Source organism: Rana temporaria, chromosome 5 (genome assembly GCF_905171775.1).
Source record: "Rana temporaria chromosome 5, aRanTem1.1, whole genome shotgun sequence".
Classification (NCBI taxonomy): Eukaryota; Metazoa; Chordata; class Amphibia; order Anura; family Ranidae; genus Rana; species Rana temporaria.
The window spans coordinates 247,048,187-247,071,809 of NC_053493.1; the positions used below are offsets into that span (position 1 = coordinate 247,048,187).

Here is a 23,623-nt window from a genome sequence, read left to right on the forward strand (position 1 = left end):
AGGAAAACTGCCGGATTAAAAACCGCCGGGAATCCCTGCAGGAAAAAAGAGAGCTTTTTTTTCCTGTTGGGAAAACTGCGATGGAGCATACACACAGCTGGTTTTCTGGGGCCAAAAGCTCTCATGGCAATGGGAAAACCGGTCGTGTGTACGAGGCTTAACAGGTTTTCTTCTAAGATTGCCCTCCATCGATCTTCCTATCAACATTGACCAGCTTCCCTGTCTCTGCTGAAGAAAAGTGTCCCCTCAACATGATGCTGCCACCACTATGTTTCACGGTGGGGATGGTGTGTTCAGGGTGATCTGCAGTGATAGTTTTAAAATACGTTCAGATATTAAGTTATGTCTAATAAAATGGAACGACACAAGGAAAAAGTATTGAACACGCTAACATAAATTTGTTTAGTACTTCGTACAAAATCCTTTGTTGGTATTGACAGCTTCATGGAGAAATTTGTTGCATGCATTGCTCAGGTGTGATTTTGGCCCATTCTTCCACACACACAGTCTTCAAACCTTGAAGGTTCAGTGAGCCTCCTCTGTGAGGCCCCGTACACACCATAGAATCTATCCGCAGATAAATCCCATCGAATGGGTTTCAGCGGATAGATTCTATGGTGTGTACACTCCGGCGGATATTTATCCGCGGATATTTCCGAATTCCAGCAGATAAATATTTGTCGACATGCACAGAATATCTATCCGCTGGAATCGGATCCCACGGATGGATCCGCTCGTCTGTACAGACTACCGGATCCATCCGTCCAAAGGGATTCCCTGCACGCGTCGTAATGATTTGACGCATGCGTGGAATTCCTTATATGACAGCGTCGCGCCCGTCGCCGCGTCATAATCGCGGCGACGGCGCGACACGTCATCGCCAGAGGATTTCAGCGCGGATTTCAATGCGATGGTGTGTACACTCCATCGCATGAAAATCCGCCGAAATCCTCGAGAGGATTTATCCGCGGAAACGGTCTGCTGGACCGTATTCGCGGATAAATTCTCTCGTGTGTATGGGGCCTGAATTCTGATCTTTTGTTCTTTCCATATATTTTTTTATTGAATTCAAGTCAGGTGAATGACTGGGCCATTCTAGCAGCTTTTTTTTTCTCTTTGAAACCAATTAAAAGTTTCCTTGGCTTTGTGTTTGGGATCATTGTCTTGCTGAAATGTCCATCCTTGTTTTATCTTCATCATCCTGGTAGATGGCAACAGATTTTTAGAATGTCTTGGTACATTTTTCCATCCATCCATCCTTCCTTCAAGGACATGAAGGTGGCCAGTACTGTATACTAAAAAACAACCCCACACCATGATGTTCCTACAATTAAACTTCACTGTTGATATGGTGGGTGTTGTTGGGGTGATGTGCAGTGCCATTTGACCTCCAAGCATGGTGTGTATTATGGCATCCAAGGAGTTTAATTTTGGTCTTATCTGACCACACTATATTCTCCCAGTATTTCACAGGCTTTTCTAAACATTGTGCAGCAAACTTTAAACAAGCTTCAACATTCTTTTCCTGAACACCATTCTTCCACATTCAGGAGAGGGAGGTTGAACCTCCCCTAGCCACAGCAACTTCTAAACTCTTGTAAAAACCTATATGTACATTGACACATAGGGGGTTATTTGCTAAAGGCAAATTCACTGTGCACTTCCAAGTGCACTTGGAAGTGCAGTCGCTGTAGATCTGACAGGGACATGCAGAAAAAAATACAAACCAGCATTTTTGCTTGAACATGATTGACTGATGTATTTAGCAGATATTCCACTGATTTCAGATCTTCCCCTCAGATCCACAGGGCAGAGTGGATTTGCCTTTAGTAAATCAACCCAATAGACTTTTATGAGGTTTAGTTTTGGAGCTTTGGCAAATAAACCCCAAAAGCTCCTAAGCTCAAGTTTAGAAGCTGTAGTGCACATGAGCCCTAAGGCTGCATTCACACCTGAGCGTTTTGTCACCTGAAGCGCGACGCTCAAATACGCTAGAGGGGAAAAAATACATTATTCCCTATGGAGATGGTTCACATCTCCACGCCAGTATGCCTGACGCCGAACGACTGAAGCTCAAACAAGTTCCGGACCCTTTTTTGTCGCGCGTATGGGGCAGTTTGGTCGTTTTTGAGCATTTCCATTTCCCATAGAAAGTAATGGAAACGCTCGATTCAAGCGACTAGCACGACAACGAGCGTTTGCTACGGGCGTTTCGTTGCTTTAATCAATTGAACTTTTCACCCAGGCAGAAGATTAAATAAATCTACCAACATAGCAACAAGTGATGAAAAGATGATAATTTTTCCTATTGGCTAAAATAAAAAACGTCAAAGTACAAACGCTCAGGTGTGAATGCAGCCTAAGAGAGGATGGCCATATCACTTAGTGAAAAAATATGAAAAAAATAAGCCTTAAAAAAAAATCCATTAAAGCTAATGCATTTAAGGATTGCCATGCTGCAATATAATATTTTTTTGTTTTTGGGGTTCGTTTTATTCAACAACTTAGGAGGTGTAAGAAATAACTAGTTTGTAGAGCTAAGCAGTAGTGGTACCCTGTATTTAATGTGCTTTTCACTGCATGGTAGTCAACGTTTGTTGAAAGGTCCACAGGGCTAAAATTAGAGCTTGCATCACCTCGTGCAAACAGGGAAAACTGCTTTCATTAGTCCTGTTGCTCTATGTTAACAATCATGTGGTCCATTTTCAAGCCACACAAGCAAAATGCTGCATTGTTTGATGTACTGCCTATTTTGACAACTGCGGTAGACACATCTGTCTTCAAATTTTCCAAATCCAAACATACAATCTGTCGTCTCGATCCCTTTCTGGGAGAAACATGTGGGTAAAATGAAGCACATCTGAGATTCTCTCTTGTACCAACTGTAGTTAATTTTCTGGTTCTATGCAGAAAATCATCAAATAAATCATGATCATGAAATGCTGTGTATTAATGTTATGTGATGATTTATTCAATATTACACTTTAGTTTTTCAAAGTAAAAGAATTGTTTGTCCATTCACAGTTCACTGTGACTGTTAAAATAGTTACAATAAAAAATATGTTATACTTACCTCTTATGGGCAATGGTATTGCACAGTGCAGTCCCTTATATCCTCTTCTGGAGCATTTTGTTGTGTGTTTGGTCCACATGAGTGCTTCTGTGATTGGAAATTTTGGGAACATTTTATGAATTTTTCTTTAGAACCTGGGACCACACTTGGAACTATTTAATATGTAAGGGTCATATTATAATAGCAACTTTGTAAGAGGGATGTGTAGTTACAAATTAGGCTAGCTACAGAGTTACTTTTGAAAATGGCAACACTTTTCTCCAGGAAGCTTCAAATCTCCAGAGTGCCATGGTCATTAGCAGCTCCATTGAATGTCATGAGTAGCTATTGAAGCTAGCAATGCTGTAGGTTTCTTCAAATGGTGCAGACGGTAAATAGCCCAACAATATGCGTTTCCCACACAGTGATTAAGTGGTTAGTACATTTGCCTAGCAGCACCCAAGGTCGTCAGTTCGAAATCTCACCCATGGAAGTACATGCACAGAATTTTCATGTTCTCCCTGTGCCTGCCTGGGTTTCCTCCAGGTGGTAGGTTAATTGTCTCCTGTCTCAATTGGCCCTAGTATGTATTTGTATAAATGTTAAGAGTTAAAGCGGAGCTCCACCCTAAAGTGGAACTCCCGCTGATCGGAACCCTCCCCCCTCCGGTGTCACATTTGACACCTTTCAGGGGGAGGGGGGTGCAGATACCTGTCTAAAGACAGGTATTTGCACCCACTTCCGGCCACACAGTCTCGAGCAGACTGCGGGCATTACGTCACCTCCCGTCCCCCCCCCCTTTGTGTGCTGGGAACACTCGGGTCCCAGTACACAGCGGGAGCCAATCAGCAGGCGCAGCGCAACTCGCACATGCGCCGTAGGGAACCGGGCAGTGAAGCCGGAGCGCTTCACTTCCTGGTTCCCTAACCGTGGATGGCGGGGGGAGCAGCAGAGTGACGAGCGATCGCTCGTCCTCTGCTGCGGACGGCGCTGGACTCCAGGACAGGTAAGTGTCCTAATATTAAAAGTCAGCAGCTGCAGTATTTGTAGCTGCTGGCTTTTAATATTTTTTTTTCAGCGGACATCCTCTTTAAGGACCTTAAAGTGTAAGCTCCTTGAGAGTAGGAACTGATGTGAATGTACAATATTTATACTGTATGAAAAGCTCTGCGTAAATTGACGGTGATATATAAGTGCCTGTAATAAAAAATAAACTATTTACAAATTAAAGGAACTACACATTTCATTGACTCAAATTGTATTTTCCCGAACATCAAAAGCATGAAGTAATACTGGTGTTGCTATAAGATCTGTTGTTGGACAAAGCTCTAAATCCTATACAGTAACTGGTGTGTGACTGCCCAGCTGCCTGATTTGTACTAAAAAATGCCTGGAAATGTCAACTGACAGAATCACTAACATGAACCCACAAAAGCTAACTGTATGTGCTGGCTTTATGTGTGGTATACGTTAGTGCATATATAAGCATATATCCAAAGCATAGCTACGCATACAAGCAATTTGAGGACATAGGTTATCATGTAATATACACTTCCAGCTGAATGATGGAGAGAAACTGAGGGAGAAGAGAAATATTGGAATACTAGTGCAAGAGTGTATTTGCTTTGGAAGAATAAATCACCTCTAGTGTTGAGTGTCCTATGTGTGTCGATGGTGCCACATTATGTAAAACTATCAGTATATGTTTTTACATTTTAGAATAAGGTGCTGTGAGTCTGTCCATAATTTTAAAGGGTGCTTTGAGATTGTCTTGGCTGAAAAAGGTTGAGAAACTATTTTGGCCCTATACTGTACATCAAGATATATGGAATTAACCGGTAAGTCAAAATACCATTTTTTTGGGACAGAACCTGATGGTGTCATGTGTCAGATGCCATATGTCTAGCATACTATTTAGGTATAAAAACATTACCTTCCTTGGAGTGGGACTTGTATCTGTATGGAATAGCAATTAGGGTTGCTAAACAGAGGTTTTTATGGCATTTTACCTAAATATACTGTATAGAATGGTAATTGCCTCCATGGGCAGTTATTGATGGTTCAGGATAACGTCTTGATTTTTCCTTCTCTGACAAGTTGGTTTCATTCTTGATATAAATAAAACCCCTTTATTTAATTTTACAGGAGTTCCCCTTATTGATGGAGGAACAGTCAGATTGCCACAGTTAATTGGCCTTTCAAGAGCTTTGGATCTGATTCTTACAGGACGGCAAGTGAAGGCCCAGGAAGCATATGAGTTTGGTCTAGCAAATCGCATGGTTCCTGATGGGCAAGGTTGGTGCTGAATTTAGATTGTAGTTGAACTGAAGCAGACAGAATTTTGAGAAGCTATGCATAATATTAAACCAGCTTTTAACTTCAGCTTGTTCAGTTAAACTTTGAAATTAAAGATAGAAGCTGGTTGGCTGCCATGCAGAGCTGCTCTAAATTCTGGCTGCACCAGTCTTAGTAAATTCCCTGTCTATGTTTTTGTTTGGAAGACAGTTGCCATGGTGTTTATTCATAGTAACAGTGGGCAAATATAAAATAAAGCAACTTTTTTGATGAGGAGTTAACACCATAACAACCAGATTCTTGTTGGGGAGCCCATTTACATCAGCCTGTTCCAATGTGGTACATTAAACACACCGTGTTGTATGCCAACATGTGTGGTCGTAGGGTAGCCCATTCTTTTAAATGGTTTGCCAAGCACCCCATACTGAACCACAAAACGTGCAGGCAACATTTTCAGCAGTGCAAAATAACACAAATCTATCGGCAAGGTGCGTTGGGGTGTCCCTCAGAATGAATGCTGCATTGCACCAACCCAGGTAACATGCGTTGCCTCAGGGCAATAATGTGAATATACGCTAAATCTTTTAATTCAAGTTAGAAATCTAGAACGACAATTCTTGCGCCGATTGCATTACCTTAGATAAAACATATTGAAATATGACATACAGTTACATTCAGAATCAGGTATATCTCAGCACTGATTAACTGGCTCTGTCCCCAGTTTTTCTGTCTACATTGGGGACCAATAAAAATTGGAGAATTGAAAACCTTTATACTTTTGAATTGAAGAAAACACTTCACAAATGTGTGTCACCTCTTCTCACCTCCCTCGTCTGTATATTTCAGTAGGTATTGGCATTTTCAAGTTACCTTTGCATCTGTTGTTCCCTGGCAAACATTTATCTGTCTATGACCAATCTAGGCTGCACAGCTCTGCTCAGAATGGCTACATACACAATTACCATTTTTTGTGGTTGCATATTTTGGCAAGATGCTATTTGGCAGCATGTGGCTACCAGATAAAGAAAACGTCAGCGACATTCCCGTGGACTTCAAGCTGCTGATCTTTAGGATTACTAGAGGACCCGGTCCTGAAATGCTCACATAGTGCAGTTCAGCTGACACCTGGAAGGTAAGCAGACCTTATAGGAACTTGCAATGACCTTCCCCTGTAGATGTGTCTAAGACCCCTTTCACACTGAGGTGCTTTGCAGGTGCTATAATGCTAAAAATAGCGCCTGCAAAGTGCCCTGAAAGAGCAGCTCCATTCACTCCAGTGTGAGCGGTGTGCTGGCAGGACGGTAAAAAAAGTCCTGCTAGATGCATCTTTGAGGCGCTGTAGGAGCGGTAAATACACCACTCCTAAAGTGCTCCTGCCCATTGAAATCAATGGGCAGCGCCACTTTTCCGGATGTTTTAACCCTTTTTTGGCTGCTAGCAGGAGTTAAAAGCACCCCGTTAGCAGCCGAATAGTGGCGTGAAAATGACGGTAAAGCAACGCCCCCACTGCCCCAGTGTGAAAGGGCTCTTATTAGAACAGTAAACATTTTAGAATTTCAAAACATCTGCTATTTTTTTACACCTTATTTCTTACCTTCTCCAAAGTCAGAAAGGGAGGAAGGGCCTTTTTATTCCTATATATATATATATATATATATATATATATATATATATATATATATATATATATATATATATATATATATGCCCATATATTTCTCTGTGCTTGAGATAAGTAAAACCTAGCTAGTAGGCTATATGTAGATGAGTGTGTATGTGAAAGAAAATGTTTATGTAAGTGGATGTGTGAGTGAACATCTTTGGCTTTTTCGGCACAGGATTTAAAGTGATACTAAAGGAAAAATAAATAACAAACATGTTATACTTACCTGCTCTGTGCCTAAGTGAAAATGCCCAAACTGGGTCCAATTAGCCATTTCCCCTCCAGTGTCATGTGACTCGTTAGTGTTGCATGGTCTCAGATGTGAACGGGGAGCAGGTGTGTGAAAATTTGGTGTTATCGCTCTCTCTCTCATACTGGTCACTTGAAGTTGAATATGGTGCCTCATGCAAAAGACTCTGAGGATCTGAAAAAAAAATATTGTTGCTCTACATAAAGATGGCCTAGGCTATAAGAAGATTGCCAAGACCCTGAAACTGAGCTGCAGCACGGTGGCCAAGACCATACAGTGGTTTAACAGAACAGATTCCACTCAGAACAGGCCTCGCCGTGGTTGACCAAAGAGGTTGAGTGCACGAGCTTAGAGCCATAGACAGAGGTTGTCTTTGAGAAATATTTGTATGATTACTGCCAGGATTGCTGAAGGATGAAGGGGTGGGGGGGTCAGCCTGTCAGTGCTCAGACCATACACTGCACACTGCATTTAATTGATATGCATGGCTGTAATCCCAGAAGGAAGCCTCTTCTAAAGATGGTGCACAAGAAAGTCCGCAAACAGTTTGCTGAAGACAAGCAGACTAAGTACATGGATTACTGGAACCATGTCCTGTGGTCTGATGAGACCAAAATAAACGTATTTAATTCAGATGGTGTGAAGCGTGTGTGGCAGCAACCAGGTGAGGAGTACAAAGACAAGTGTGTCTTGCCTACAGTCAAGCATGGTGGTGGGAGTGTCATGGTCCGGCGCTGCATGAGTGCTGCCGACACTGGGGAGATACAGTTCATCGAGCATTATCCCCTCCCTTTGGAGACAGGGCCGCACGGCAGTATTCCAACATGATAATGACCCTAAACATACCTCCAAGATGACCACTGGCTTGCTAAAGAAGCTGAGGGTAAAGATGTTGTACTGGCCAAGCATGTCTCCAGACCTAAACCCTATTGAGCATCTGTGGGGCCTCCTCAAATTGAAGGTGGAGGAGCGCAAGGTCTCTAACATCAACCCAGCTCCGTGATGTCATCATAGAGGAGTAGAAGAGGACTCCAGTCGCAACCTGTGAAGCTCTGGTGAACTCCATGCTCAAGGGGGTTAAGGCAGTGCTGGAAAATAATGGTGGCCACACAAAATATTGACACTTTGGGCCCAATTTGGACATTTTCACTTAGGGGTGTACTTTTGTTGCCAGCGGGTTAGACATTAATGGCTGTGTGTTATTTTGAGGGGACAGTAAATTTACACTGTTATACAAGCTGTGCACTCACTACTGTATATTGCAGCAAAGTGTGAGGCCTCGTACACACGGCCGAGGAACTCGACGTGCCAAACACATCGAGTTCCTCGGCCAGTTCAGCCCTGAAGCCGCCGAGGAGCTCGGCGGGACGAGAGAACATGTTCTCTATTTCCTCGCCGAGGTCCTCGTCGGCTTCCTCGGCCGAAAGTGTACACACGACCAGTTTCCTCGGCAGAATTCAGCCAGAAACTCGGTCGGAAGCTGAATTCTGCCGAGGAAACTGGTCGTGTGTACGGGGCCTCATTTCTTCAGTGTTGTCACATGAAAAGATATTATAAAATATTTACAAAAATATGAGGGGTGTACTCACTTTTGCGAGATACTGTATATATGTGGCCCTTTGTCGTGTACCAGCTTAACTGTGTTAATTTGTCATATAGCTCCTGAATTTGTAATGGTAAATACATTATGGCTCACAGAACACATTCAAAATGTACTAAATTGCAAACAGGATAATTACTTTAATTTATGTGCGCATTTCTATAGGGGTTCTCCTCATCATTCGTACTTTTTTCTAAGTTTATACAAGAGAAGCTGCCATTCTGTAAACAGCTGTCCTAAGTTACACTAAGCCTCCCATTAATATTTTGTCAGTGCCAAGCTGGGTCAGTACTCTGACTCATCACTGCCACAAAAGAATTCAAAGACTGTGGAGCTTATATTAAAGGATTTATTTTTCCTCTTGCACAGAACACACTTCTGTAATTTTTTCCAAAATAGTTTTTTACATTTTAAGTGTAAAACTAATATATCCATATTTTTTTTAACAATATTAATAAAGTAGTGTTCTACGTGAAAGTTCTTTGATTCAAAAGACAGTTTGCTCCTCCCACCCTGCCATGTTTACTAGTGAAAAGTACTCTGCCAACTGACAACAGTATAAATTGATGGTCAGAAGGTGAATTATGGGATGTGGCCATGCACTACCACTGGCATGTTGCCAGGATAGACGCTTGCGTCTCTACCCGGGAGCCAGAGACGAACATTACTCATAGATGCTGCTACTAGGAAGAAATTATTTTAGTAAAATGCATCACACCAATTTACTCACTTTCAAAACATATTCATAATTTTTCATTATTAAAAAAAAGTCCCTGGAATATTTGATTTGAGTTAGACATGACGTGACTGTGTATATATATTCATGTTAAAGTAGAGGTAACCTGTGCAACCAAAAAAGTAGGCAAACACAAAACATTATATATTGTTTACCAGTTTCAAGGTGTCTGTGAAATTACATTACTGAGAATAAGTAGGATACATTGAGGTTGATTTACTAAAACTGGACAGTGTAAAATCTGGTGCAGCTATGCATAGTTCCAATGAGCTTCTAACTTCAGCAAAAAAAAATACCGGAAGCTGGTTGGTTTCTATGCAGAGCTGCACCAGATTGTGCAATCTCCGGTTTTAGCAAATCAACCCTATTGTCTAACCTCCTTAACTGTAATGCTTTTGTCAAAGAAACTCCCAAATTGAATTTTATGCAGCTCATACAAAAAACAGTGCAAATTTCTTCAGTGGGGCTTGGATTTGGAATCTGAACTTCAAAACATAGAAACTCACCCTGAACCAAACCCATCTACTTTCAGTTCATCACTTGTGTGGAAGGGATTTAAACACAGCTCTAGTTTACTAGGTGAAGTTAGTATGCTTTAGGGTCTATATGGTAGTTTATAACAATGCAAGTCACTGCGGATATTGTGTATTTTGTCATTGGGTACAGAATAGGGTAACCACCTGTCCCGGATTGCCCGGGGCAGTCCTGCATTTTGCAGGTCTGACCCGGGCACATTCATTCCAGGACAATACAGTGTCCCGGAATGAAACTGACACAGCAACCCCCCCCCCCCCCCGGGCCAATCTGAAGCCCCTCAGAAAAGGCTGCCACATCACTGCTTTACTCACTCACAGTACTTGTCCTGGCCGGGAATGCCTGGAGGAGCACAATACCATCCCCTGCTTGTGATTGGAGAAATCATAAATCCCGCCTGTTATGTCCAATCACTGTGCCATGAATTTTGGGAAGGGAGGGTGTCCCTGAATGGTAGTTTGGAAATGTGGTTTCTCTTGTACAGAAAGGTTTGGGTTGCATGGTGAAACTGTGCATGAGATCTCTATCTCCTAATATTAAAATGTTCACTCTAGTGCTCCTTTTGTTTACCAGTTTGTTTATATTCTAGTAAACTGGTAATTTCCTTTATCATTCATTCAGTTTGTTTATATTATTATACAGGATGTATATAGTGCCAACCATTTGCGCAGCGCTTTACAACATGGGGCAAACAGTACAGTTATAATACAATTCAATACAGGAGGGATCGGAGGGCCCTGCTTGTTATCTAGAAGGAATGGTCAAGTGGAACAGCAGGTAACAGTGGTGGGGGTGGGGTGGGGGGGTGATCAGATGGGGCAAATGAAAATACAGTTTTTAGGTGTGTGTAGGATATGCTTCTCTGAAGAGGAGGATTTTCAGGGATTGTCTAAAAGCTAATAAAGTTGGAGATAGTCGGACATATTGGGGTAAGGAGTTCCGTAGGATTGAAGAGGCTCTGGAAAAGTCCTGGAGGCAAGCATGGGAGGAGGTGATGAGGGAGCTTGAGAGCAGGAGGTCTTGAGAAGAACAAAGATAACGATTAGGTTGGTGTTTAGAGACTAGGTCAGTTATCTTGCTGGGGGCAGAGTTGTGGATGGCTTTGTAAGTAGTTGTTATTTTTTTGAATTAAATTTTTTGGGTGAGCGAGAGCCAGTGGAGGGATTGACAGAGAGGAGTAGCAAACACAGAGCGATTGGGAATGTGAATGAGTCTGGCAGCAGCATTCATGATGGATTGAAGGGAGGATAGACAATGTGGAGGTAAGCCAATGAGGAGAGAGTTTCAGTAATCGAGGCGAGAGATGACCAAGGAGTGAATTAAGAGCTTTGTTGTGTCGGTTAGAAAGGGGCGTATTTTGGAGACGTTGCAGAGGTTGGGGCGCCAAGATTTGGACAGTGATTGGACAGTGGGGCTTAAAGTAGACTTCAGAGTCCAGGATTACACCAAGGACCTTAGCATGTGGGGATGGGCTTATAGTTGTGCCATCGATTTTGACAGAGAGATCAGGGAAAGTGGCACGTGGGGGATTATAAGTTCAGTTTTGGATAGATTAAGTTTGAAGAAGTGGTGTGACATCCAGACTGATATATCCTATAGTAAATTAGTGATACGTGAGGAGACTAAAGGAGTGAGCTGAAGGGTAGAGAAATAGATTTGAGTGTCGTCGGTGTAGAGATGGTATTGGAAGCCATGGGAGCCTATCAGCTGACCCAGGGTGGAGGTGTAGATTGAAAATAGGAGAGGTCCAAGAACAGAACCTTGGGGGACCCCAACAGAGAGGAAGAGGAAAGGAGTACGTAGAATTGTAAGTAATGCTAAAGGTGCGGTTGGACAAGTAGGTAGAGAACCAGCGAAGAGTACAGTCACGGAGACCAAATGCGTGGAGTTTTTTGAGGAGGAGGGGGTGGTCCAGTAGTAGGAGTACAGAATCGTGTCCATTGGTTTTGCCCGTTAGTAGATCGTCTATTGGCTTTAGCAGAGCAGTTTCTGTGGAGTGTTGAGGACAAAATCCAAACTGTAGGGGAGCAAGAAGGCTATTATCAGCTCAGTTGGTTGTAAACCAGACGTTTAAGGAGTTTGGATAAAAAGGGGAGCAAGGAGATAGGGCGTAGGTTGTTAAGATTGGATGGGTCCAGTGAGGGCTTTTTAAGTATGGGGCTAACAAGTGCTTGTTTTAGAGAGTCGGGGAATATGCCAGAAGAGAGGGGGAGATTGAAGATGTGGGTTAGAGAGTATAGAATAGAGCTAGAGGTTGAATGTAGCATTTGTAAGGGAACAGGATCCAGAGGGCAGGTGGTAAGCTGGGCGTTAGCAACTAGTTTAGCAACCTCATCTATAGTGGTGGGGTTGAAAGAGGGAAGTAATGATTGTACCTGCAGGCGTAAAGTGTGGAGGGTATCTGAACAGTAGAGATCGCCTCATATTCATTACCCCATATTCATTCACCTAGGGTGGGGGGCCGGTATCTGGGGGCCCCCTTATTGAAGGGGGCTCCCAGATTCCGTAAAGCCCCCCGCCCGCAGACCCCTGCAGCCTGATATTACCGGGCTACAGGTGGACGGCTCCCAATGCAAAATATCTGCTTACGCGGATGACTTACTATTCTCCCTGACAAACCCCAGGATTTCCTTGCCAAATCTCCTTAGGGAATTTGAGATATATGGAGCAATATCCTATTTGAAAATACATTTTTCTAAGTCGAAAGGGATAGGCGTTGCAGTGCCCCCCCCCCCTCACGTCTCGCTGGCTTTGCAAACCAATTTTCGCTTTAAATGGCCTGACATGGCACTAAAATACCTTGGCGCGTATATCCCTCCTGACGTGGTGCGCATGTTCGACCTTAATTTCCCCCCCTGCTAGCCAGGATACGCATTTTGCTAGAGAAGTGGCACTCAGGCATACACTCCTGGTTTGGCAGATGCAACCTTATTAAAATGAGTATTTTACCCAAATTCCTTTACCTTATTCAAGCCCTGCCCATACAGATATCTCCCTCCTTTTTCAGACAAGTACAAGCCCTTTTTACCCGATTTGTCTGGGCGCATAAAAAACCCAGACTCAGTCGAACACAAATGACGCTCCCCAAACATAGCGGTGGCCTGGCTTTACCCGACATTCGACAATTCTATCTAGATTCCAACCTAGGCCGCATACTGGACTGGAGACGTAACGCGACATCTAAGCTTTGGGTACAAATTGAACAGTCCCAATCACGTATACCATTGAAGGGTGCGCTGTGGTGTTACAAAGACCTGCCTACTGAGATGAGATTGCACCCGCTCATAGGCACCACTCGGCGATACAGCCATCTAGCGGCCGTCCAAGCGTCCCTAACATCCAAGAACTCCCCGTTATTCCCCATACTTGGCCATCCGAATTTTGAACCAGGTCTGCATCCCGCGGAGTACCCTACCTTGAGGAGCTCGGACTGTGATCAAGCGGCTAAATTTGTCATCGGTGGGAAATGGCCATCCATCCTGGAACTGACTGAGGTGGCGGGGACCTTTCAACTCCCCTTCTGGAAGGCGGTGAAATTGCACCACTTCCTTCACTCCATCCCTGATCCCCAAGACTTCTCACGTCAGCAGACAACGTTCAAAGACCTCTGTTCCGGTTCAAACACATTGGCCCACATACTGTCCCAAACATACTCCATGCTAAATACACCAAGGGAACAACCACATCTTCCCTGCCTGGTCAGATGGGAGACGGACCCGAACTGTACATTATCGGCGGTACAAAAGCAGCGTAGCATTCATTTTGCTCTTAAATCCTCCTTGTGTACTAAAATACAAGAGACAAATTTTAAATTGCTATCCCGTTGGTACCTGACACCTTCCAGGCTTCACAGATTCTTCCCCTCGGCCTCGAACCGTTGCTGGCGTGTGGCGAGGTGGAGGGGACATTGTTGCATGTCTTCTGGTCCTGCCCCGGGTTGAGAAGTTTCTGGGGAGAAGTCCGTCGCATCACACAAGAATTTACAGAATATTGTATCCCAGATGATTCCGCATTCTTTCTTTTGCATGTGTACCCCTTTATTGGAAGCAACAGTCCCCCCGATCATTGCACATTGGCTGAGGAAGGTAGAGGAGGTGAGGAAGATGGGGGATTTGATCCTCACCGCACAACACAGAAAGGAAACAATACACACAGACCTGGGGTATATGGAATGGATTTATCTTCTTAACTGAAGGGCAATGCCTTCTGGGCTCATAGATTGTCCTTCCATTTCCTTTCACTTCTCAAGCCTTGAGTTCATGTCTTACAATCACCGCCATGTCTTCCCCCCATGCTCTCCCCTTCCACTCCCCCCCCCCGATTGAGCCATCCCCTCCCCCTTATACCATTCAGTATTTTTGTTTTAGGTTTAAGAAAAGGTGAAAAGAGCAAGGAGAGGGAGCCCCTTTTCTCCTGATAACTCCACAGAATTTGTTGATAGTGAAGGATGACCTCTCTGGAGACAAACACTGGGTCCGCTGTCTTATGCTAAAACGTACGATGTAATGTATGTATGTAACTAGTTTAGACACGGTACAAGGACTATGTAATTTTTCTAATGTTCACATTCTTATTGTAATATGGGGACCCCTCCCCCCCTTTTTTGGTGTTTAATAAAAATATATATTTGAAAAAACATTAAACAGAATTTAAATAAGACTGCCCCTGTATGATTACGTTGTATTTTCACTGCTATGTTTCTCACAAATTGACACTAGTATAACTAGCTTTTTTCCATAGCCCGTCCTGTCTTTCTGTCTTTGCAAAACTAAAGTAGACAGATAGTAATGGCATTGCCTAATGGAAGCAACATTAAAAAAAAGTGAAAGAATAAATCAGGTTGGTTGTGATGGTTGCAACACCTGCACTTTTTGCTCACTAGTTTTACATGGAATACTAGGAAAAAGGGAAGTGCATAAAGCACTGCACTGTACTCTGCTCATTGTTGTCAAGTGATGTCCCTCAGGTGCAGCTACAAAACAGGAATATCTGCAAAGTAGCCTGACCTTGATCCTGTGGTTTTCTACTTACCAGCTTACCAGGCACCAATACCATGCCTTTTGTCTGGTGATTTACAGGAAGGGTGTATGAGATTCTCAATCTTGATCACTCATGATTGCATTATAAATGTGACACTTCTCTCTGGTAAAGGGTCTTAATTTTGCATGGATTAACTATTCCGGGCCGGATTCAGGTAGATCGGCGCATTTTTAGGCGGGCGTAGCACATCTCATATGCGCTATGCCGACGTAAAGCAGAGAGGCAAGCACCCAATTCACAATGCAAATGCTCTCCACGTTGCGCGGGCGTAACGTAAATTCGTCGGCGTAAGCCTGCCTAATTCAAAGTAGGTGGAAGGTGGGCGTGATCCATTTAAATGAAGCATGACCCCATGCAAATGATGGTCCGAACGAACGGCGCATGCGCGCACATGCTCAGAATCACGTTGAATATACTCCCTAAGGCCCCATACACACGATAGAATCCATCCGCTGAAAAATCCCAGCGAATGGGTTTCAGCGGATAGATCCTATGGTGTGTACACTCCAGCGGATCTGTTTCCGCGGATATTTATCCCCTGGGATGGATTCCAGCAGATCAAATATTCGCTGACATGCTAAACAAATCTATCTGCTGGAATCCATCCCAACGGATGGATCCGCTGGTCTGTATAGACTCACCGGATCCATCCGTCCGAAGGGATCCCCCGCATGCGTCGTAATGATTCGACGCATGCGTGTAATTCCTTATATGACAGCGTCGCGCACACGTCATCGCCAGAGGACACGTCATCGCCAGAGGATTTCGGCGCGGATTTCAATGCGATGGTGAGTACACTCCATCGCAGAGAAATCCGCTGAAATCCTCGAGAGGATTTATCCGCGGAAACGGTCCGCTGGACCGTATTCGCGGATAAATCCTCTCGTGTGTATGGGGCCTTAGATACGACGGCTCAATGCCTACGACGTGAACGTAACCTACGCCCAGCCCCATTCACCCACTACTACGTAAACAATGTAAAATACGACGGCTGTTCCCTGGTCCATACCTTAACATGACTTACACCTGCTTTATGTGGCTTAACTTTATGCCGGACGTACGACTTACGTAAACCACGTATATTAATGCGCCGGGCGCAAGTACGTTCGTGAATCGGCGTATCTCACTCATTTGCATATTTGCAATGAGGCAGCCAGCGTAAATATGCGCCCAAGATACGCCGGCGTAGGAAACTTACGTCGGTCGGAGGAAGCCTATTTTCAGGCGTATCTAGTTCTATGGGCACAGCGCATAGATACAACGGCACACATTTACACTAACGTGGCGTATCTATAGATACGTCGGCGTAAGTGTTTTGTGAATCCGGGCCCAAATGTTGAAATATATTATCTATTTAATTTAGGGCAGTTATGCAATTCAAATGGCAGTCTGCTTTCTTGCCAGACACCCAACCCCGCCACCCAAACAAAATAAACTACAAAAAACACTGAAAATAATGTTTTTACAAAAAAGGTCACCATTACTGCTGCCTTCTGGGAGTCTGAAATATTGTGGGAATATAGTTACCGTATTTATCGGCGTATACCGCGCGCCGGCGTATAACGCGCACCCCAAGCTTAGAAGGGAAGTTTAAGGAAAAAAAACTTACATTTTGAATGCTCGTCGGTGCAGCCTTGTCGGTGTCCGTCTGCTGTCTTGCCCGGCGTCCATCGGCGGCCTTGTCCAGCGTCCATCTGCGGCCTTGCGCAGAGTCCATCCAGCCTTGTGGGTGTCCATCTGCGGCTTTGGAGGTCGGTGCAGCCTTTTCGGTGTCCGTCTGCTGTCTTGCCCGGCGGCCTTGTCCAGCGTCCGTCTGCGGCCTTGCGCCAAGCCTGAGCCGAGCGTGGCCGAGCCTAGCCGAGTGCGCAGTACACTCGGCTCGGCTCGGTCTATGTCGGCGGCGCTCAGAGACAGCGGGGATCGGCATATAACGCGCACCCACGATTTTCCCCTGATTTTAAGGGGAAAAAAGTGCGCGTTATACGCCGATAAATACGGTACATAGTTAGTCTGTTTTAAAAAAAGACACAAGTCCATCTAGTTTAACCAATAAAAATGCACTCTTACAATGGGCTTCAACACATTCTTGTGGAATTTGGAGTAAAAAGTACAGTAGGTGCCGCTGATTTTGTGTTTCCAGCGCGATGGAATCGTGCTGGAAACCGACGATGCAAGGCTGTGCTTCTCGCACTCGCCGCCCCCACGAGATGCCGCGCATCCATAGGAATCCATTGGGGGCAGCGAGCCGGAGGAGCGACATAGCTCGTCACTAGCTCCCGCGACTGGGATTGCGGGTGTCAATCTCGCCGCTAACAGAGGCGAGATTGACACAATATCGGTGGCAGGTACTGTATCCTGAAAACTTCAAGGAGATAAATGCAAGATGTTTGCTATTCATGCCACTGGCCAACCACTTTGCTTTTTGTCTGTGCTGTATTAATATTTCTGCCTATTTGTGCTGTATCTGCTCTGTGTTTACAATATACTTTCTATGGATATATCAGTTTGTAAATGGATAGAAAACTGGCTGAAAGACAGAATTCAGAGAGTCGTGGTTAATGATTCTTAATCTGAATGGTCCAAGGTTATCAGTGGTGTACCCCAAGGTTCAGTGCTGGGACCCTTACTTTTCAATATATTTATAAATGATATTGGGTCTGAGATCAAAAGTAACATTTCTGTCTTTGCAGATGACACCAAGCTATGCAGTGGAATAACGTCCTTGCAGGATGTCTCCAATTTACAAGACGACCTCAATGCTCTGTCTAATTGGGCGACTAAGTGGCAGATGAGGTTTAATGTAGATAAATGTAAAGTTATGCACTTGGGGGCTAAGAATATGCATGCATCATACATACTAGGGGGAGTACAACTGGGGGGATCTGTAGTGGAGAAGGATCTGGGGGTTTTAGTTGATCATAAGCTCAATAATGGCATGCAATGCCAAGCTGCGGTTTCCAAAGCGAGCAAAGTCCTTTCTTGTATTAAGAGAGGTATGGACTCCAGAGACAGAGATATAATTTTGCCCCTGTATAAATCATTAGTAAGACCTCATCTGGAATATGCAGTTCAGTTTTGGGCACCAGTTCTCAAAAAGGACATCGGAGAACTGGAGAAAGTGCAGAGAAGGGCAACCAAACTGATAAGAGGCATGAAGGAGCTCAGCTATGAGGAAAGATTAGAAGAACTAAATCTATTCACTCTTGAGAAGAGGAGAATAAGGGGGGATATGATCAACATGTACAAATATATAAGAGGTCCATACAGTGGACTTGGTGTTGAGTTATTCACTTTACGGTCAACACTGAGGACAAGGGGGCACTCTTTACGTCTAGAGGAAAAGAGATTTCACCTCCAAATACGGAAAGGTTTTTTCACAGTAAGAGCTGTGAAAATGTGGAACAGACTCCCTCCAGAGGTGGTTCTGGCCAGCTCAGTAGATTGCTTTAAGAAAGGCCTGGATTCTTTCCTAAATGTACAGAATATAACTGAGTACTAAGATTTGTAGGTAAAGTTGATCCAGGGTAAATCCGATTGCCTCTCGGGGGATCAGGAAGGAATTTTTCCCCCTGCTGTAGCAAATTGGATCATGCTCTGCTGGGGTTTTTTGCCTTCCTCTGGATCAACTGTGGGTATGGAGTTGGGTGTATAGGATTTTACTGTGTTTTTTATTTTGTTTTTTTATTTTTTGTGGTTGAACTGGATGGACTTGTGTCTTTTTTTAACCTGACTAACTATGTAACTATGTAACTATCTTCTCTTCTCTATGGTTGTTCTCTTAGCAGTTTTTAGTATATATACCTAGACATTTTCTTTATGGAATAATTTGAGTTTTTATTAACTTATAACAGGGTTATCCATTGATATATTGTGAGGTCAATCATTGTTTGTATTGAATTCTTGGCTTTGTGCTGGTAACTAATTTAGGCTGTTGCCCAGTGCCCCAGTCTTGGCAAACAAACTGCCTCCTGCTACACTCAAATACCTCAAATATGAACTCATCAGTACAGAGCACCCGCTGCCATTTTTCTGCACCACAGTTCCTATGTTTCCATGCATAGTTACGTCTTTTAGTCTTGTTTCCACATCAGAGATATGGCTTTTTGGTTGCAATTCTTCCATGAAGACCAATCCTGGCCAGACTTTCCTGGACAGTAGATGGATGTACCTGGTTCATGCTGATTTCCACCAGTTCTGTGCTGATTGTACTGCTGGACATGTTCCAATGTCGAAGGGAAGGAAGCATGATGTGTCTTTCATCTGCTACATTAGGTTTCCTTTGTTGACTGTTGCATCTACGGTCTTCAACGTTGCCTGTTTTTTTGTGTTTCTTTAAAAGAGCTTGAACAGCAAATCTTGAAACCCAAGGCAGACTAGCCTTGAAATCTTTGCCTGGGAGAGACCCCCTGATGCAGAGACTACCTTGCATCTTGCTGCTGTGTTCTGTCTTGATATGTTATATGACCTGTGACATTAACCACTTAAGCCCCGGACCATTATGCAGCTAAAGGACCAGGCCCCTTTTTGCGATTCCGCACTGAGTCGCTTTAACTGACAATTGCGCGGTCGTGCGACGTGGCTCCCAAACAAAATTGACGTCCTTTTTTCCCACAAATATAGCTTTCTTTTGGTGGCATTTGATTACCTCTGCAGGTTTTATTTTTTACGCTATAAACAAAAATAGAGCGCCAATTTTGAAAAAAATTCAATATTTTTTACTTTTTCCTATAGTAAATATCCCCCAAAAATATATAAAAAAACATTTTTATCTCAGTTTAGTCCGATACGTATTCTTCTACATATTTTTGGTAAAGAAAATCGCAGTCAGCGTATATTGATTGGTTTGTGCGAAAGTTATAGCGTTTACAAAATAGGGGATATTTTTATGGCATTTTTATTCATATTTTTTTTTTTACTAGTAATGGCGGCGATCAGCGATTTTTATCATGACTGCGACATTATGGCGGACACTTTTGACACTATTTTGGGACCATTGACATTTTTACAGCAAACAGTGCTATAAAAATGCACTGATTACTATGAAAATTACACTGGCAGTGAAGGGTTTAACCTGTAGGGGGCGCTAAAGGGGTTAAGTGTTCCCTAATGTGTGTTTCTTACTGTAGGGGGCATGGATGGGCATGTGACGTCACTGATCGTCATTCCCTATGACAGGGAACTGACGATCAGTGACAGGCTCACTAGGAAGCACGGGGAGAGGTTTGTTTACACTTACCTCTCCCTGTTCTTCAGCTCTGTGACCCGATCGCGGGACACCGGCGGCGATCAGGTCCACGGTCACGGAGCACAGGACCGGCTGGGCTTCTTAAAGGGGACGTACCTGTACGTCCATGTGAACAGCCGTGCCATTCTGCCAACGTATTTAGTCGTGCAGCGGTCCTTAAGTGGTGAAACTATTTTCGACAACCCCACCTTAGTAGCAGAGTTCCTTAGTAGCTGTTCCTAGCCCAGTTTTAAACCACTTACACATCGGTTTCTGTTTCAGTTATTGACTGTGTTTCAACCTACATATGAACTGACTCTAAGGCCTCGTACACACGGCCGAGGAACTCGACGTGCCAAACACATCGAGTTCCTCGGCCAGTTCAGCACTGAAGCCGCCGAGGAGCTCGGCGGGACGAGAGCTCCCATAGAACAACGAGGAAATAGAGAACATGTTCTCTATTTCCTCGTCGAGCTCCTCGTCGGCTTCCTCGGCCGAAAGTGTACACACGACCAGTTTCCTCGGCAGAATTCAGCCAGAAACTCGGTCGGAAGCTGAATTCTGCCGAGGAAACTGGTCGTGTGTACGGGGCCTCAGAATTGATGCTGTTCTGGTCCTCTCCAGTGGTTCACCGATTTTGGGAAAGAGTAAGTTCATATGTAGGCTACTTTATTTCCACCGTGTTGGGACTTCCCAATGTGTTACATCCTAAAAACTGCCTTATGGGCATCTTTGGAGAATTGTCTATCCCTGCATCTGCAAAACGATTACTGCGTATATCGTATTGTGCTAAAAAGTGCCTTTTCTGACTTAGAAAGGGACAACCCCACCCAGTCATTCCCTATGGCTCAAATTGGTTAATGATTCCCTTCCATTATATAGGCTTACTTTTGAATTACAGAAATAAAAAGCAAAAATGTTTAAGAAACTGTGGGGTAAGTGGTTGTCTAGTCCTCATACCTTGGCCTCCTTGGATCCAGGTTATTAAGCTTTGCTTTTTTATCCATATTTCACATGATCCTTGTACAGTGACAAAACATTTTTGGTGTTTCATACATTTTATGTGAGTTTTTTTTTTTTTTTTCGGTTGTTAGAGTGGTTTTGTCTTCTCTGTATTCTATTGAAAACGTCAATAAACATAATAATAAATAATAAAATTGATGCTGGTTTGAGGCCAAAAGGTAGTCACACCAAATATTGATTTGATTTTGATTTTTCTTCTGTTCGCGCACTTTAAATTACTAAAAATACACAATGAAAATATAGATTTTTGAAAGCATTCTAACTTTACAGCATTGCTTCACGCTTGCCTAAAACTTTTGCAGAATACTCAATTAGCCAGATTCAGAGAGCTTTACGCCGGCGTATCAGTAGATACACCGTCGTAACTCTGAATCTAAGCCGTCGTATCTTTAAGCGTATTCTCAACATGAGATACACTTAAATCTAGCTAAGATACGACGGCCTGCGCCGTCGTATCTTAGCTTTCTACTTAGGCCGGCCACTAGGGGCGTGTACGCTGATTTACGCCTAAAATGCGTAAATCAGCGAGATACGCCTATTCACGAACGTACGCTTGCCCATGCAAAGTATGGACGTCGGAACAAGCGTATCTTTTTACGTTGTTTGCGTAAGTCATACGCGAATACGGCTGTGCGTAAGTTACGTTCACGTCGTAGGCAGTGTTCAACATATCTTAGGCATTCTATCTGACGCATGCGCACTGGGATATGTCCACGGACGGCCCATGCGCCGTTCGTAAAAAACGTCAATCACGTCGGGTCACGGTTCATTTGCATAAAACACGCCCACCTCTTCACAATTTGAATTAGGCGCGCTTACGCAGGCCCATTTACGGTACGCCGCCGTAACTTAGGGCGCAAGTGCTTTGTGAATACAGCACTTGCCTCTCTGACTTACAGTGGCGTAGAGTATATGCGATACGCTACGCCTGCACAAAGTTAAGCCAGTCTTTCTGAATCTGGCTAAATATCTATGTTGTAGCTATTCAAACTGAATATGTTTTGAATGGCAAGCTACCCTAAGCATAAAGAGAGGGACTTGATAGTCCCATTCAAATGCTGGGCTACTGGTTGAGAACATATGGTCGTCTGTATCATTATTTATAAGCTTTTCAAAATCAGTTTTTCATCATAAGTGGTGGATATTTAGAACAGCTAATCAATTTTTTATTTATTTTTTATGAACCATACCCACACAGCAAAACTGAGCAATGTTTCAGAATGAATTGCCAAGACATTTTCTGCCGAATGTTTGTGCTTACAAGCACACAGTTTGTACACAAGCAGAGCCTAGGGAGGTGATCATGTATGAAGTGTACAATATTACAACAGAACTTTACTCAGACCTCCTGAAACCGCCATCATTTCATCCAAAAGGTGACTAATGTCTCTCTAGTCTCACTACAGCTGCCTTGCACCCTGAGCATGTTGTTGCCCTGATTCAGATTGAAATATGACTGTTTTAGTTGGCAGGTAATAAGCTATCTTTAAAACTAATGCTAATAAAATCAAGTGGCGTTTGCTGAATATACCGTAAGCAAAGTAGAATGACACTTGGCATGTTTTTCCTGGCAGGTCATACTTACTAAAGGATGTTCGGGTGGAGACGGACATAATGAAGTGTAAACTAGAGACATAAGTTTCAGCAGGAAAAAACATGATTTGTATTAAAGGGAAACCAATTAACTTGATCTAGAATTTTATGATCGTGTTAGGCAAAAAACTAAAAGGAGATTTGTGTTTATACATTACAGCACTTTGCTTGTTATTGTTTGCCTTAATAATTCCACACAATTCAGATAAAAAAGAAATGTGTGTATCAATTAGGAATGAGAAAATGTTCCAGTGTTTGTGGGCTGTTTGCTGAACGCACCATAAAGTCTGAAAATCGTGAACCACGGAGAAATCAACCAATGCCAAAACATTTTTTTTTTAAATACTTTACGGCAGGGTGAGGGTCCGCTTTTTTATGTGACTTTGAGGGTAACATGAAATTAGTACTAATCAAATGACAATCCGAGCTGCTGAAAACACACCAATGTGTTGCCACATAAAGCAAACGGATAACAAATAGAATGTTTGGACAGCCGCACTCCAGTAAAAAAATTCCTTAAATGTCTTTTATTTGGTAAAATAAAATACACTACAATCCACAGCAAACGGGAAATCAGGACACGCAGCTGACGTTTCGCACTGATACATTTAAG

The 23,623-nt window shown here is 43.4% G+C and overlaps 1 protein-coding gene across 4 annotated transcripts in view; it reads left to right on the forward strand.

Moving 5' to 3' along the window:
- LOC120940697 (mevalonyl-coenzyme A hydratase sidH-like) overlaps nucleotides 1-23,623 on the forward strand; it is a 101,022-nt gene that overhangs the window by 74,320 nt on the left and 3,079 nt on the right. For all 4 annotated transcript variants that reach the window (XM_040353689.1, XM_040353688.1, XM_040353691.1 and 1 more), the window contains one exon: nucleotides 5,198-5,347. In XM_040353689.1, the coding sequence (XP_040209623.1) occupies nucleotides 5,198-5,347 (150 nt within the window). The remainder of the gene's footprint in view (nucleotides 1-5,197; nucleotides 5,348-23,623) is intronic.